The sequence below is a fragment of the Curcuma longa genome, chromosome 1 (genome assembly GCF_044706935.1).
Source record: "Curcuma longa cultivar G26 ecotype Majalengka, Jawa Barat chromosome 1, ITB_CL_G26_1.1, whole genome shotgun sequence".
Lineage (NCBI taxonomy): Eukaryota > Viridiplantae > Streptophyta > Magnoliopsida > Zingiberales > Zingiberaceae > Curcuma > Curcuma longa.
Genome location: NC_133861.1, coordinates 4,844,541 through 4,862,785, shown reverse-complemented (window position 1 = coordinate 4,862,785; position 18,245 = coordinate 4,844,541). Strand labels below are relative to the sequence as shown.

The window sequence follows — 18,245 nt, the reverse complement described above, 5'->3', positions numbered from 1 at the left end:
ACCAAATTGAGGGATCTGTTGAAGAAGTATCCAGAGCGCCTAAGGAAATGAAGAAACAACTGGGACATACCCTACTGTCCCTAGCATCCATTCTACCTGTCATCTAGGAGCGGTACTATTATCAATAGGGATTGAGCCTCGGGGAGCCGTTCCTATTGAAAAGCGGTATGGTATTGTATATAGCACACGGTATTGTAAAAGGTGACCGATGTCCATCACCTTTAAAATTATAATAAGTGAGTGCTTGTAAAAGATGCTTGCATGATATAAATGCAGCATCTTCTGTCAACTTTAGTGAGTGATGCAGCATCTTATGTCAACTTTAGTAAGTGATGCTTGGCATCTTCGTGAGGTGTAAAGTTAGTGTGTGCACTATTAAGCACTTTATTCATTATTGCATACTACGAGTCAAAATTGTGCACTGCACAATGAAACTCAGTGCATTAATGAATAGTGTTTAATTAAAAACACTATAGCACCTCTTCTACTATAAAAAGGGGTGATCTGAAGCTTAGCAGGACAAGCGGGAAATACCCGAAGCCCTACTAAGGAGTTTGAGTGCCAGAGTGTTCTTAGAGTGTGAGTTCAAGTGCTTCAAAAGCCTATACTCACGATCCTTTGTAAAATTTCAATACTCTTATATGGTGGAAATTTTACAAAGGATCGTGAGTATAGGCTTTTGAAGCACTTGAACTCACACTCTAAGAACACTCTGGCACTCAAACTCCTTAGTAGGGCTTCGGGTATTTCCCGCTTGTCCTGCTAAGCTTCAGATCACCCCTTTTTATAGTAGAAGAGGTGCTATAGTGTTTTTAATTAAACACTATTCATTAATGCACTGAGTTTCATTGTGCAATGCACAATTTTGACTCGTAGTATGCAATAATGAATAAAGTGCTTAATAGTGCACGCACTAACTTTACACCTCACGAAGATGCCAAGCATCACTCGCTAAAGTTGACATAAGATGCTGCATCACTCACTAAAGTTGACAGAAGATGCTGCATTTATATCATGCAAGCATCTTTTACAAGCACTCACTTATTATAATTTTAAAGGTGACTAAAGGTGATGGACATCGGTCACCTTTTACAATACCGTGTGCTATATACAATACCATACCGCTTTTCAATAGGAACGGCTCCCCGAGGCTCAATTCCTATTGATAATAGTACCGCTTCTAGATGACAGGTAGAATGGAAGCTAGGGACAGTAGGGTATGTCCCAGCTGCTTCTTCATTTCCTTAGGCGCTCTGGATACTTCTTCAACAGATCCTTCAATTTGGTGGAACAGGGCGATTTGATCTTCAGGAACTGTGACTGCTATCATCAAGTGGTGAACAAGTCGAGATAAAGCGTCCGCCAGTTCATTATTGGAGCCTTCAATGTGTTCCAGCTTTATTTCCACGCCGGTACCTGTCATATAATCTAAAAACGTTATCCACCTTACCCGAGATGGCTTGTTGCTAACCGTCTTATTGAAGAACTTGATTATGGCTTGACAATCAGTTCTTAATGTAATCTCCTTCTTGTCCAAATAGTGTATTTTCATTGCTGAAAGGGCTTCCATACAGGCGTATATTTCAGCATCAATTGTGGACTTAATAGTTGGAAATTTCCCACTTGCATAGGCACAAATCTGTTCAGAATTCCTAGGATCAAACTTGGATTTCTTCCATTTACATACACCACCCCATCCTTCCATGCATCCATCTGTTTCAATAATAATATATGCATCTGGTGGAGGTAATTCAAGATCCGGTAAGTTCTGGACTATAGCTCTGATTTTCTTTACAATTTCCCAATCTGAGCCTTTAAATCGCCTATCACCATGTGGAGAGGTTTTGGAATACAGAGGTCCAACCAATTGACTTAAATTCTTGATATGCGATCTAGCATAATTTAGAATTCCCAGCCATGATCTCAACCCTTTTAAAGTCTGCAATTTTTCTTCGTCGAAATCCAGGATCTTCTTAATAATATGTTGCTGCATTTTAATCTTCCGATTACCAACAACAGCACCAAGAAAATCCATTTCAGGTTGAGCAATCTTCATTTTAGTTGGTGAAAGAATAAGACCCTCCTTCTGGCAAATATCCAGTGTTCGGGATAAATGCTGAATATGAAGTTCTTCTGATGGAGAGAATACCAATATATCATCTACATAGACTACCAGAAAGTCTTCACAACCTTTGAAGCAATTATCCATTTTTCTTGTCTACAGTGTAGATCTGAATAGAGAACATGTTTCCAGTTTGCTATTTCAAGCAAATGGTCGAGCTGTTCTATTCATTTCTAATAAAACTTTAATCAGAGAAAATGCCTATGCTTATTCTGTCATGTCCAACAAAGGATCAAGTTGTCCTATCCATCTTCAGTGATAACCAAAACAAAGTAAATATCTACCTTATTTTGCTACATCCAGCAAAGGGTTGACTATACTATCCATCTTTCTCTGAAACCCTCGAGGGTTTTCCTTTTCCTTTAGTCCATTCATGTTGTTATGTGTGTTTTTTCATGGCAAAGCCCACTTGAGAGATGGTTCTCATTATTTCTCTTCACTTTCATTCTGCTTCATCATTTATCTCTTTATCATCTCTCTTTGATGTGCTAGTTGGTCTGACATTGAAGGGATCCTCACTTGCATACTTCGTAAATTATTTCCTAAGCTTTGTTGATCTAGACCAACGATAATTTGCTTTGTGCTTCATTAACTCCTTATACCTTGTTTTTCTGGTGTGCGACTGTTATGTTTTCAAGAAGCAAGCTAGACATAGATAGTGTTTATGCTCCAACTTGAGGAAGCTGCTAAGAGTATTAGGTAGTTATTGGTGTATTAGGTTTACTTGCACGTTAGTATTTTAAATTTAGGGTGGGACCTATTTATACATATAGGGAGAAATGCCCCCTAGGTCAGTATCTCTCTACCTAGGTGCATCAGATGCTCAAAAGACAGTGAACAAGTATAGTAGAATCAACATGCACATATAATTTAGTTTGTGTTCCATTACATAGAACAAAGGTTAAATATTCAGTGAAGTAGTTAAAATTATCTATATTGGTAGTGATACCAGAATTCAAATCTTAATAAGCACATCTCAACTGTTATTATATAGATAGATGACAAATGGTTCAGAAAGACAGAATGAGGTAGAACATACCATGTAAGACTTCATCCAAGCTTCCACCAGGTAAGAAATCATAAATTAACAATTTAGATGAAGGAGAATTGCAATATCCTCGAAGATTGACTAGATACCGATGCTTAATACTCCCTAAGATCTCAAGTTCTCTATCAAAAAACCGATCCAGCACTTCATTTGTCTTCATTATTCTTTTTAAAGCAAAAACATTTCCATCATCCATAGCAAGCTTGTAAACAGTTCCAAAGCCCCCAGAACCAATGATGTTTCCCTCGTTTAAGGTTTCTAGTCTTCTAAGTATATCTTTTGACGAGTAGGGTAAGTCCCCATGAAACATTACTATTGATGCACCTGAAACAGAGGATTAAGTCAGAGAGAAAGAAGGCACCCTATAGTTATCTCCAGTATGAACGACCTGTAAATGTTAAAACATTAATTGAAACAACTAAACATATACTGATACCTCCACTTATATCCATTGCTGGACCACTGACATCACCTTTACCAAATTTCTTGTAAAGGAAGCATCCCCAGAAACACATCAATGCCACTAACAACAAAGCTCCTACTGTTGCTACAGCACTTGTGACAAGCTTAGCTGAATTCTTTGTGCGCTTTATGTCACCTGCAAATCCTCATGTGACAATGAACATCGAATACAACTTAAACCAAAGAAAAAATTGCAATCAGAAACTCCGATGTCCCAAACAATCTGTAGCTTAAAATAAAGAATTAATCCTGGAGATATCACACGAGCCAACTAAGTGAAGACACAGGATGATATATTACTTATAATAGGCATGATATGGTCCAAGATCATACATATTAAAAGTCAAAACAGAATTATGCCAAAATGAATATACACAGAAAAAACATGGCTTACAAACTGTTTCTTTAACGTGAATAAAGAATGAACAAAAAGTAAATATAACTAGAACTTTCTTTAAATGGTGCACTGCAAAATCTAATGCAGCAACATAGGGAAGTAGGTTTGCTACTGGTTTTTTAAATTGTACATGGTTTGGGTTTGATAAGCTCAATGATCCAAGTTTTTACAATGACATTCTCAAACTATGATGAATTGAAATCCAAAATCATCAAGTCATGTTAGTCACAAGCAAACTTTAAAATTTCGAGCCTAGCCATGCCAAAGTTTAGTGTTGCGATACTGTATCATGTCTACAATTTCAATACTTATTTAATTGAATTAATTTCACTTAAGTTATAACTTTCAATTAACTTTTTAATGTAATTAATCGTTTGCTTAATAATTAATTAGATTACTAATCCATGCTTGTTCATTTGTTTATATTTGTTGATTAATTGATCATTTTCAGAGTTAAAAAATCATAGCAACCAAACAAGTTTTAATTTTTAGCTTCAGTGATATGTGATCTATATACTTCTTCCATTTCATAATAATTTACACCTATAATCTATTAACTCTATAGATAGAATGCTAAAATGAGCAACAAGAAAATGAGAGCTTCCTACTCCTCTGGGATATATTTTTGTTTTCGAATTTTGTAACATTGGAGCAATTTTAGATTTGAAGGTGCTAGAAACTTTCATTATTAAAGATGTAATTTTGTTTGAAATGAATACATATTTTTATGGAATTATATAAATTATGTTTGAAATTTATTCATAAGCATTTGATAATAAATTTGAGCATTAAATATCACTTTATTACTTGTATTTTGTTTGACTTTATTTGATAAAATTATATAGTGAAATAATTTAAAATTCTACCATTTGATTTTAATTTGTTTACATTAACTGCAATTATTAAAGTGGACAAAAAAATACATCATGATTTTTTTTCAAAATTTAGGATGTAAAAAAATATTATATTTTAGGTTTAAATTAAATTTTAGATTTGTAATTAAATTTATTTAATTTTACAAATATAAAAAAATTCTAAAATTTGGGAAATAAGAAATTTGACCTTCAAATTTGAAAATTTTAATTTTAAGATTTTCTTTTATAAAATTAAATTCGAATTCAACCACATTTAATTAGGTTAGTGGTATTTTTGAAAGGTTAAGAATTATATTTAATTCTCAGTATTTTTCTCTCCACACACTTCTCTCCTCTTCTTGATTCCTCTTACCCTCCCATCCACCGCTCCTCCCTTGAGTACTCCTCTCCTCTCCTGCCTCCTGCCTCCTGCCTCCTGCCTCCTACCTCCTACCTCCTCCCCTTGTTCTCTCTTCCCTCCCTCTTTGTTCCATGTCACGTCAAAATCATCTTGTGTATTTGGTGGTGGGCAGAATAATAAACTCCTTTGTGTTGTCCAACGCATATCGACACTTTGATCCTTGGTATCAAGGATTTACTAGATGAATTTATCTGTCGATTAAACTATATACATTGCCATAGTATAACATTTAGATCAATTAAATCACTTACTACCTAACTAAACTTTTTTTAGTCTCCTGACTCTTGTACTATATTCTAGTTGATTCAACATATATATTTATGAAATCCATTGGTTGCCTTCAAACATGTTCATATCACATCATCCTAGAGTTTTAAATATCATTCACATGTTGGGTAATTGATGGCTTGACAAAACAATTTGATTTTGTTGGTGCAATCACCCTCCAAAGTTTCATATCACATCATCAAAATCTATAATAAGTCTCAATCACTTAGGATCTGATTGCACGGACAATATATAATATTTCTTACTCAATGGATTGTAAGTTGTTCACCGTTTATTTGTCATATAATATATATTGATTTCTAGATAAAATAAGTTAGAAAAATTCAACTGTAAAAAAGAGGAAATATGAAAAAACACTGAAACTACATAAAGCAATCAATGAGAAAAAGTGTAAGATAGATTAATGAGCTTAAAATTGTGGAATAATGATAATGATAACAATTTTGAATATTAATGCTCTTTGGATTCATTTAAAAATATGCAATCCTTTGGTTTTATGTTCACATTGTGGAGTTTTTGGCCTCTATTTTGCATGATACTTGTGGTATCTCTTTAGAGGAAACTTAGTTTAATTACTTTTATATATTGTATTTCACTCAAACATTATTATAGTTCAAGTGCAGAGAATGAAGTTTGCCTTTCGATGACTCTAGCTTGTGCAAGGCATGACACAATTTCTTTATGATAATCCTCATTGAGACAGAAGGATAAAAAACCAGTGGTGAGAGGTAAGGACGGAATCAAGGAATCAAACATTTTAAATTGAGAGTGCTAGAGGATCCTCCAAACAAGGTTCTAGGAGCATTATCACAATTTAGGGGTATTATCCAGGCAAGAAATTTTGTTGGCTCCATTTCTGCAAAGATGTATTATGGAAACCATTTCTCAAAATATTTTGTGTATATACAACATGCTAACATCCAGAAACCAAGGGAAATATTGAAGTCTAGATGATCTTTGGCAAATTAGATTGGCAATAAGTTCAGGCTCGACAATAGATTTGATGCATCCTACAGCCTGGTTCCACAGCTGCTTGGGATTTATTCTTAAAACTATTGTTCAAGATATTTTTAGTATACTATGCAAAAAGGTACATCCAAATGGTAATTATTAAAGTCTAGATGATGATCTTTGATCAATTAGATTGCCAATATGTTTAGGCTCCATAATAAATTTCATGCCCCCAACAGCCACAACAATCATCAATCTATTGTGGAGCAACTAATTTCACTCTCAAAGTTGAGATATATACAGAAATGACAGATTGCTGAATTACTGGCTTTTGATAATAACCTCAAGCTGTACTTCAAATTACTAACAAATTTAAACACAAAAGAAAGTCATAGATAGCTATGTGATTTTAAGCTACCTGAATAGATAAGTTGGGAATTTCCTGAGGGCGATGGAATCTCATCCTTGCAGTTAATATCAATTTGCTTACCACACAAACCACGGTTTCCAACAAAGCTGCAGAATACCATTGATATCAGAAAGATAAAGCATGTTTTGTGCAAGAGTAGCCATCATAGTTAGTAAGTTAATTTCCATATTTCCCCTTCTAATCTATATGGGAAGCAATTGAATCTCATATACCACCTTGTACGATATATACCACCCTGTACAATCTCAATCACTCTTTGCTACTGAGACATTGACAACTAATGATAAAATTATTATTACTACTATTATTATGTTATGGCACGTTATTCTGTAAGTTATTTTCCTATAACTCACTAGAAGCACAGACAGCAAGAAAGATGCAGATAAAGATGTAGTTCAAGAATCTATTAAACCCCAAGCATACAACCCAAGTATTGTAAAACTAATCCTCCTTGCTGATATGAATGAATTCAGTCATTTGTTCTCCCAAACTAATGTGAGACTAATTTCTAAGCTTCATCATCTTCTGAAAGTAGTATCTGTTGTTCAAGAATAATGGAATTAGTTTTCCAAATGTTTTGTACTTAAATTGCAACCAATCTTAGCAATTAATTTTGCCAAATCCAAATTAGAGAGGTTGAGCCTACAAATGCATTAGGCTGCACATTTCCAAGTAGAATTGCCAGCCCCCAATAAAGAATTATAATTAAATAATTTATAGAGCTCTTGAGCCACAAATTGAACAGTTTCTGTGTTTCATTGTCCTTCACAAAGAGTCATCCGAGAAACTTCAGAGATCCCATTCACCCTGAGAGTGTTACACTGTGAGGATCAAGATATAAGCTACATAAACAAAAACAAGATGTACAGATTAGTCATTCCCAAAAGGAAAAATCCAAGAACTAGGGATAATCCTAGTTTTGATCGGTGAATCAATGTAGTTTAGTTTCTTCTTCCATACATGTCACTCGCTCTAATAATTTCCCTACTTTAATTTTCCAGTGAATTTTGTCCATTTTGACCTGAGTCCTGTGCAATTAGGAACATCTTTAAAAAATAATTTATACGGTTCACCACATAACTTTAGTCAGTGTGGTGTATCATCTATACAAATGCAATTGCATGTTACTCTAATGTCCAATTAGCTAGCTTAGATGAAGTTAGACCTAGTTACTAGTTCTAACTTATTTTAAATAGGTAACCTTATTTAATACCTAAGTAAATGCTAATGCAAACTCAAAGAATCAACAAAAAGAAACAATGGGACATCTTGATTGAAAAAGTTTAATAAATTTAAAAGACTAGTAAAATTTCATTTTTCATAAGAAGAAAGACTGACACTTGGATCGTACTTAGTGGGAGATTTACATGTAAAATGTTCAAAATCTGAATCAGCCCGATAAATCAATTGCAACTTGATACAAACAGAGAGTAACGAATTTGATGATTAGAATTCAATTGTAATTATTTTAAAACAAACTTTTGAACTTGTACAACGATCATATATTTTTCTTATTTGTAACTATTAGAAATTTAGATATTATTTGTATTAGATATCGATAATCACTAACTATATTTATTAAGCTCTCAGAAATTATCCAAATTATATTTTTCAAAGGTTTGAAAGTTTGTATCGTATCAACAATGCAGTTGAAACTTATTGTTCATTCCGCCGACACCACACATCAAACACTTTTCCAGCTGCCTCCTCTTTCCTAAAACTTTTCCTTTTTATTTATCTGCAATATGAGGAATGCAAACTATAAGCAACGCTTAGTAAGTACATCATCTAACTCACAAAAACCATAGAAAACTTCGTAATAACTGATTTATGCAACATGAATGTTCATATTTAAACATGTGAGGAGATTTTCAAAACATACTATTTCATAATAATTAAACATACTAAACATCCATCATTTGGGCCCTGACAAAGTACCAATGCGCGCATCCCTAACCGGTCCGGGGTAGCTAGCCACCGAAGCCGATTAGAGCGTACTAGGCACCTCGCGGCCTTGGGGCAACTTATGGAGCCCATCCCTTGGACACCTCACGGTCCGGTACTTGTCAACATCAAAGTAAAATACTTTCTTTCATATTACATCATCCATATCTTAACTAGGCAGATATACTTATAATATCTTACTTCTTATATCATGCAATTCTACTATTTACATATGCTTTAACAAAATCATGCATATGCTTTAACAAAATCATGTTTGTGGAAAAATACGGAAAACAACGGAACTACTCATACTGCAGGTGAGAGATGTACTTACCTTATTGATGAGTCGTCACAATACGGACCTCTAAATATTACTAGATTCACGAGTCAAAGTCCTGCAACAAAACATCTTCTAAATAACATATCCTATAAATTTTACACTAGAACAAACCCCAATCGACTCGTATATCTCATCTGCATTTAACCTAATCCCAACCTAAACTCAATTAAATCCATTAATTAGTTAAATCCAAATAACATTTTCAATTGGATTAATCAAACATATGCATCTTTGATTTATCAAACATTAACTATTAAACTAATTAACTATTTAATTAAATGATCGACAACTAACTAATTAACTAGTTAATTATTAACTCTCAAATAATTAATTACTAATTATTAACCAATTAACTGATTAGTATGTAATTAACCAGATTAATAATCTAATTAAACTAGTTTAATCAAACAAACCTTAATTAATCAATTTGATTACCATTTAAGTTAATCCACTAATCCCCTTCATTAATCAACCCAATCTTAATTAATTAATCTGATTAAAACCCTTTAATTAACTTACCCAATTAAGCACCAGTGTTCCGTCTTCTTCCTCGCGTGAACAGGACAGCAGGGTTCGGGCGTTCGGCGTCTTCTCCACAGCAAGCGGTGAAGGCTCGCGGCGTGGGTTGGCGCTCGTGCTGCTCCGGCGAACAGCGCAAGGGAGAAGGGAGGCGGCGGCTGCTCTGCTTCTCTTCTCCTCGCGTGCACAGGGCCGAACAGGGCAGGGGCCTGGGCGTCGGCTGCTCGGCGGGAGGAGGCTGGCGGTGGCGTCGGTGTGCTTCCCACGGGCAGAGGGCGGCTGGCAGGGCGGTGGCAACCAGAGGGAGAAAGGCCGGCGCTGCTTCCCCACGCGGCGGCGGCGATTTATCAAACATTAACTATTAAACTAATTAACTATTTAATTAAATGATCGACAACTAACTAATTAACTAGTTAATTATTAACTCTCAAATAATTAATTACTAATTATTAACCAATTAACTGATTAGTATGTAATTAACCAGATTAATAATCTAATTAAACTAGTTTAATCAAACAAACCTTAATTAATCAATTTGATTACCATTTAATTTAATCCACTAATCCCCTTCATTAATCAACCCAATCTTAATTAATTAATCTGATTAAAACCCTTTAATTAACTTACCCAATTAAGCACCAGTGTTCCGTCTTCTTCCTCGCGTGAACAGGGCAGCAGGGTTCGGGCGTTCGGCGTCTTCTCCACAGCAAGCGGTGAAGGCTCGCGGCGTGGGTTGGCGCTCGTGCTGCTCCGGCGAACAGCGCAAGGGAGAAGGGAGGCGGCGGCTGCTCTGCTTCGTCTTCTCCTCGCGTGCACAGGGCCAAACAGGGCAGGGGCCTGGGCGTCGGTTGCTCGGCGGGAGGAGGCTGGCGGTGGCGTCGGTGTGCTTCCGGCAGAGGGCGGCTGGCCGGGCGGTGGCAACCAGAGGGAGAAAGGCCGGCGCTGCTTCCCCACGCGGCGGCGGCGAAGGCTGTCTTCACGCGGCGGACGCGAGCAGAGGGAAAGGAGGAGGTGGTTTGGTGGCTTAGGGATTTGGCTGCGACCCCCTCTTATAGCCCCCATCCTCGTTCCGTTCCATGTTTTCCGCTGGCGGAAACGGGCGGCGGCGGACTCGGCTCGTTTGGGCGCGGGTCGCGCGGAGAGGAGGCGGTGGCGAAAAGAGGAGTGCACAGTACTCCTAACCCGATTAAATCTAAACTACCGGCTAAATCCCATTATAACGATTGAACCGAACCGGGTTCAATTTTGGTTTACTTGGTTTACTAACCAAACGACCTCCGATTTGATCCAAACAAGTTTTGTTGGATTCGTCTTCGTGAGACAAACCTTTTTATCCATTTTATTTTATTAAACTCTCTTCTATTGTTTAACTAAAGTACTTTTATTAGAATTTTAAATCTAATTAAAATCCCTAAAAATAGGGAGAAATAATCGGGGTGTTACATTCGAGTTTCTGGTGGTTAGGATGTGCTTAGCTTTCAGTTTCCTATAATTTCTAGAAACTAATTTTTAGTTTAGGGAAGTTTCAGTTCATTTTGGCACACCAAGACAGTTTCAATATTTAAGAAGGGATCAATTTCTTTGAATGTGAGATTTGATTTGTCTTAGGTAATCTTATCAAAGTGGAATGGTTAGTAGAATTGAGAAGTTTGGATTTAAAACTATACTGATGTAGAGGTTAACAAGGTTGAATTTAGGATTATAAGTTTCTGAAACTGATAACTGTCAGTTTGAAACCTTTTTCGAATTCGATTTGGCACACAGTCAAATTCAAAGTTTCGATTTGAACCATTTGTGAATTTGATTAGAAAACTTCTGCTTAGTTTCAGTTTCTGAAACTCATTCGATAAGTTTAGGTTACCTTTCAAATTTCAGAGTTTCTGAAACTTTATTTTCAGACCCATAATCGATCGGTTGATCGATTAAAAATTCTTAAGAATCGAACAGAACCCATGGTGATCGATCGGTTGATCGATTACCAATTCGTTAGGATTTAAACAGAAAGCTCAGTAATCAATCGACTGATCGATTACAACTATGTGTAATCGATCGTCTGATCGATTAAAAGTCACGAACAGAAACCCAGTTTGATCGATCAGTTGATCGATTAAAAGTTAGTAATCGATCGGTTGATCGATTACCGATCGCAATTTCACATAGGCAATCTTAATCGATCCAACGATCGATTAAGCGTTAAAAATGGAAAGATAAGAATTTAAGGAGTTTTAGATTCGAGATTAAAACTTTAATCCATGACTTGAACCATTGAATTGGTAAAAGATTAGAAATTCTAAGATCATTGTTGGTGCAATGATAACGGTTGGAACATGCTTTGAGGGGGAGGTCCACCTCAAAAGTATGAATTGGACAAGATGAGTGGATCTTGTGGAAACAATTTTTGATGTGTGCCAAAGGGGAAGAATGTAGATTTAAACATATTGTCAAACATCAAAAAGGGGGAGATTGTTGGTGCAATCAACCTCAGGTCAATGTTGACCAGATTGGTCAAGCTCGGGTTGACTCGAGTTAGATTTTGATGTTTGATAATATGTTTAAATCTACAAGAAGGCCCCTATGCTTCACCACTACCTGAAAGCTAACTCTTGAAATAGACATTTAGTAAGTCAAAATATTAAACTTAAATCTAACTTAAGGTTAATCAAATTTTAGATAATCATAATTAAATTAATCAAGATAAAAATGAAAAATTATTTCACAGAACCCATAGGATTAAATGTGTGATAATCTAGAAATGGGTAAGATGAAATTAAGTATAAATTAATTTTAACTTTAACAAATTAATTTTTACCTTAATTAATTTTTACCTTAATAAAGTAATTTTAACTTTAATAAATTATTTTTTAATAATTAATTTTTACCTTAATAAATTAATTTTAACTTTAACAAACTAATTTTTAGCTTAATTAATTTAAACTTAAAATTATTTTAAAATCTTAATCAATTAAACTTATGGAATTGGGTTAGACAATAGAGAGAATTGAGAAGTCATATGATTACAACAAGTAGAATCAAGTAGCCAATAATTACCTAGAGTGATAGTTAAGGCAGTGGAGGATGGAGAGTAGGAAGGCATCACTTGTTTAAAAATAGCTTCTAGTTCACTAAGAATAACAAAGGGAGAAGAGGACTCATTAGAGGGGGCAGCAGCAGTAGTAACAGAAGAACCAGACTTCAAAGAATACTTGAATTTTGTCCAATCTCCTTTAGGGCGAGATGGGTGAGTTGAATAATTTTTCAAAATAGGACCATGTTTGTGGCAATATTTGCACTCAACAGTTAGACAATTAGCAAACATATGATCAGAGCTGTGACAGTTCTTGCACAAGGAGCCTGATGTTGAACAGGGTTGAGTGATGGCAAGAGCAACTTTTGATGAAAAAGGCTTGACTAAATAAAAGCAGTTTCCTCAAACAAGATTTCTTTAACAGTAGTATCCAAGGTAGACAGTGGATCACGATGTAGCAGAGCAGCACGTACTGATTCATATTTAGGATGAAGAGCCATAAGAACTTGGATAAGATAGAGATGATTATAACTAATTTTGGCTTGAGTCAACTGATTCCATATAGGTTGAATAATGGTAAGAAAGTCATTAATTGATTGTCCTGATTCTTGCTTGAAGGTATTAAGAGTGGTGAGCAGTTGATAATAATGTGTCAGACTAGTAGTTTTATATCAATTTACCAAGAAATCTCAAATATCCTTTGCAGTATCAAAGTCAACAAACTAAATATGAATCGATGAAATAGAGGTGTTGCAAAACCAAGTAATAATTTGATGATATTTACTATCCCAATTCTCAAGATGTTCAACATACTTAGCATCATTTTCATTTATATCACGAATCAGTTTGACAATATCACTAGTAATAATACGCCAGAGTTTTCGCCAATTAAAAAAATACATTGAGACCACAATGTATAATTAGAATCATCCAAAATAGTACTAATAGGGCGAGAAATTTCAGATTTGTCCATATTAATTAGCCCAAAATAAGAACTAGACATAGACATAGATAACTTCTAATGAATCAAAGTGAATTAGAAATAAATTCACTAACTAGAACAACCAATCAGGTCACAAATCAATTGTGACAACGAAGATAGGAACATACAAAAAGAACTAATTGAGATACTCTTGAATGAACCAAGGCAGAAGCAAATTAACAACACGCAGATTAAATTTGCAAGGCTTTGATAACATGTAAGATTGATAAGAAACTTGATTTACAAAAGAGTATACTCTCTATATATTTACATCATCTAGACTAAAATAAGAATGATAATCATCTAGGCTAAAATAAGAAGGAAAATCAATAATAATATTTACACCATTAAAGTCTATACGATTCTAGCCTAGATCTGCTCTAATTATCAATACATTAACAAGTTTGCATGATTCTAATCTAGATTTGTTTTAGTTATCGATATACTGACACTTTTGTAGTATAGTCGTGTCACATATATGGAGTGGTTCTACATGGACCCAATCTTGTCTGCCTAAGGGAAAAGGTTCAATGGCTCAAGGTAGGCGTGTGGAAGAGATCTTACATTCAGCTATCCATGCATCAACATGCCAACATAAGGTCGTTTGTTTCAAGTGCTTCAACACAACCCATAGTTCCATTGACATGGTAGTGCAAGGCACCCACAGCAGGTCCATCATCATGGCATAACAAGGCCCTTCCATTTCGATTGTTTCAAGGCTTCGTGTTGACTTAGTCGAATTTTTCATGAGGATTTAATCCAATTTCGCCCATTAAGGGGTGCTTGCCGTTGGTTTGATCAAAGCATGACTCTAATACCATTATTGAGATCATCATTGTATAGCACAATAGAAATTGTTAAAAGTCATACATTTGACATTGGTGTGTTGCATTTCTGAGTATATATTTTAGGGATGAAAAATCAAGGTGGTCATATTTATTTATGTAGATCGACTTCCACTGACATTAAATTATATGTCGCCTAGAGATGGATCCGGAAATTAACGTTCAAAGCTTTGAGTGTGGAAGAAATGAACTTTGTCCTTCTTCGTAGTGGTCAACTGTAGTTTTTCAATTTACTTCCTTACAGATACTCGTGGAATCGACCATGTGAGACCTTGGGATGGTAGATTCCACCTTTTGTTGAAATCGAAGAGGTGAACTTTAATTGGCTAAGTAAAAAATTTATATAGGTAATAAAAACAAAGATTGGGCTAGAGCCCAGGAATGTCCCGCTTAAAATCAGTGATGTTGCTTAAGGTAAACTTAGCATTTTTCTCAAATAATTTATTGGTAGATAAAATGAAACGACCAAAGTAAAATAAACTCAATAATGTACAAACTAGAGAAGATCTTTTGATTTGCTCTGATGTGAAATATTTGCTCATATATCTCTTATATGCAATACCAAAGTTTGTGGTTTCAACATACATAGATTGATGTACGAATTCGAGAGGTATAATTATACATTTTATATTTTTGTAATTGCTATATTATTAATTCATCGGGAAAAAAAACAGGAACATTTTTAATTGTTGGCTTAGATTTGTCTTAAGAGAAAAGATAAAATTTTTTTACATTTAATTAAATGTCAATTGTGCAAACTTAATATCTATTTAAAAAGATGTCAATATTCTACATTTTTTATTCTGATTAAATATTACGTCAAAACTACATACATGGCGCATATTGTGTTTATTATCCATTAGTGACATTTATATTAATTAATTACTCAAGGAATTAAGCAGGTGCATGTTTGAATTAGTGGCAAACAAGTACGCGCATGCATGGAAACACAGCGATCTCGACGTAAGTAGCTTTTGACCGCTATATGTAATTTCTCCATCTGCTCCATTAACTTCATGTGGCTTGCTTCTCCTTGTCTCTTCGTGGCTCTCCATCCTTGACATGAGCTCTTCCGTCCCCTTTGCCTTGTATATATCTGTGCTAGAATATATATGACCTCATAAGCGTACTGCTGTGCTTTAATTTACCACATGCTTTAAGTAATAGATATGTTTGATCAGGGCGTCTCCATCGGGGAACGGGGTGAGACCGCCCCTTATATATATATATATATAAATTATATGTAATATTATAATGTAAAAAAAACTATATATTATCCTTAAAAAATTCTAGCTCTTTCTCTCTTATAAAACGGTAAAAAAAAATTTAATTCCTATCTCATCTGCAGCCTCACCGCCTTACCGTTGCCGGTCGCTACATATGAATTACAAAAACTCTCCCATAAAAAAAATTGATAAATTTAGGCTGAATATTAATGACGAAAAATATTTATCACAAATTCATAATAAAATTTGTTACGATATATTTTCGTCGTAAATTTATGATAAATTTTATGATAAAAATAAATTTATTGCACAATTAGCAACATATTAAAGTTGTCATAAACTTTTGATACAGTGGAATCTCTAAACGACCACGTGCTCATCACATGATGGATCTAGGATTGCCACGTGACCTTAAAATAAAGAAGGAGAGGTTTAGAGAAACATCGAGAGAGTAATCGATTAAACTTACAATCTCAATTTTGGTTACAGATCTTGGTACCTTGGGTTCTCAAGCTCCATCCTTGGCATGCCCTCGACACCACATGCTGACCTCTCCTCAGCCTCAAGTCCCGATCTCGGGCTTGGACTTTAGCATTCACTTGGCATCTCATGTCGACCTCTTCCCGACCCCAAGTCTTGACCTCAAGCTAGGGCCTTGGCACTCACTCAGCACCATGTGTTGACCTCTTCCCGACCCCAAGTCTCGACCTCAGGTTCGAGCCTCGGCACTCACTCAGTACTATGTGTCGACTTTTTCTGGCCCCAAGTCTCGACCTCGGGCTCGAGCCTCGGCACTCACTTGGTACCATGTGTCGACTTCTTCTTGGCCCCAAGTCTCGACCTCAAGCTCGGGACTCGACACTAACTCGACATCTCGTACCGACCTCGAGTCCCGACCTCAAGCTCGAGTCTCGGCACTCACTCAGCACCATGTGTCTACCTCTTCCAGACCCAGAGTCTCGACCTCGAGCTCGAGTCTCGACACTCACTGAGCACTATGTGTCGTCCTCTTCCTGGCCCTAAGTCTCAACCTTGGGCTCGGGCCTCGATGATCACTCTGTTGGGATCATTGCGTTTGCTAGAGGGGGTGAATAATAACTTTTATTCTTGCCTACAATATTGTTAGCGGAAGCAGAAGACAAAAACAAAATTAAGATCAAGCAATGCTAACTCTTTGATTTACTTGGTATCCACCTCCTCGAGGTGACTAATCCAAGGATCCACACACACCACCAGAACTTTTCACTATGATCTTTCTCCTTCTCAAAGCAACTTTAAAGGTGGAAAAACCTTAACACTTGACCTCTTCCTCTTACAAATGTATAGAGAAGATTTGGGGGAAGAGTTTGAGATTGACAGAGCTTAAAGATTGTGCAAAGATGAAAAAAGTGTAAACACTTGCGTCTCCAATCTTGAATCTGTCTTTTTAAATTTTTGCGATGCCAGGCGACTGTTTCAAGGACCAATCGACTGGTGGGCTTCAACGGCTACTGTAGATTACGTTATTTCTCCAGCTATCAGCCCAACGTTCGAATGCCAGTTGACTGAGACTTACCCAGTCGACTGATCTCTGTCTTTCACTCAACCAATCTTTCTGTGTGGTTTGGATGAGTACACCAGTCGACTGATGCCATCACAGTCGACTGATGAAGTTGAAACTCACCTTTCAACTTTTTTCTTCATTCCTTAGCCTAGACTCACGCCTTCAAACATCTTCCACAAGCCTCGTGCCCTCTTTGGATGCTTTCTAGCCCATGACTCTTCATCCTTGCACTTGCTTGAGATGTTTCCATCAGCTTCGTTAAGCTAAGGTTCTCTTCCCAAAGAGGCCACACCTCTCGGGAATTCACCATTCGCCAAGAGGCCGCACCTTCAGATATTTCACCATTTGCTAGATTTTAAAACTGGTCTTTCCTGTTTACTCAAATGCATACATGGTCAAAGACTCCAACATTGCCTAACTTAAACTCATTTAGTCAAACATTAATACCCAATGATACTTGGGGCAAGACTGCACCAACACACTTGACATCATGCACCAAACCCATTCAGTCTTAGGTCTCAACCTTGGAATCTGCTTAATCATAGGAAATGGTTAGCTTGCCCAATTAGGGGGAGTCTAAGATTGTTTCTTCCAGAGAAATAAGAAAATACCTCCGAAAGATACGGATAATCAGAATCTTTCTAAACTAGAATAGGTATCTCAGAACATTTCCTAAACAGACGCTAATATTTTGGAGATCGACTCTATAAAAGGTGGCACATACCCTGAACACAGGTATGCACACATTAACCCTAATTTTCTCAAGTTATTAAACTCATTCCTGACTCAAAATTCTAATTTGAGCGTCGGAGTGACTTGCCGGGACCCACCCCCAGTGTCATTCTAAC

General features: G+C 36.1%; 1 protein-coding gene across 1 annotated transcript in view; it reads right to left on the bottom strand.

Annotated features, from left to right (window-relative positions):
* Positions 1-7,728: 7,728 nt before the first annotated feature.
* Positions 7,729-18,245, bottom strand: part of LOC141822856 (uncharacterized) — a 35,713-nt gene continuing 25,196 nt past the window's right edge. Inside the window, exons 9-10 of the mRNA XM_074710167.1 lie at positions 10,404-10,953; positions 7,729-7,794 (exon numbers count right to left, since the gene is read on the bottom strand). Of these exons, the coding sequence (XP_074566268.1) occupies positions 7,729-7,794; positions 10,404-10,953 (616 nt within the window). The remainder of the gene's footprint in view (positions 7,795-10,403; positions 10,954-18,245) is intronic.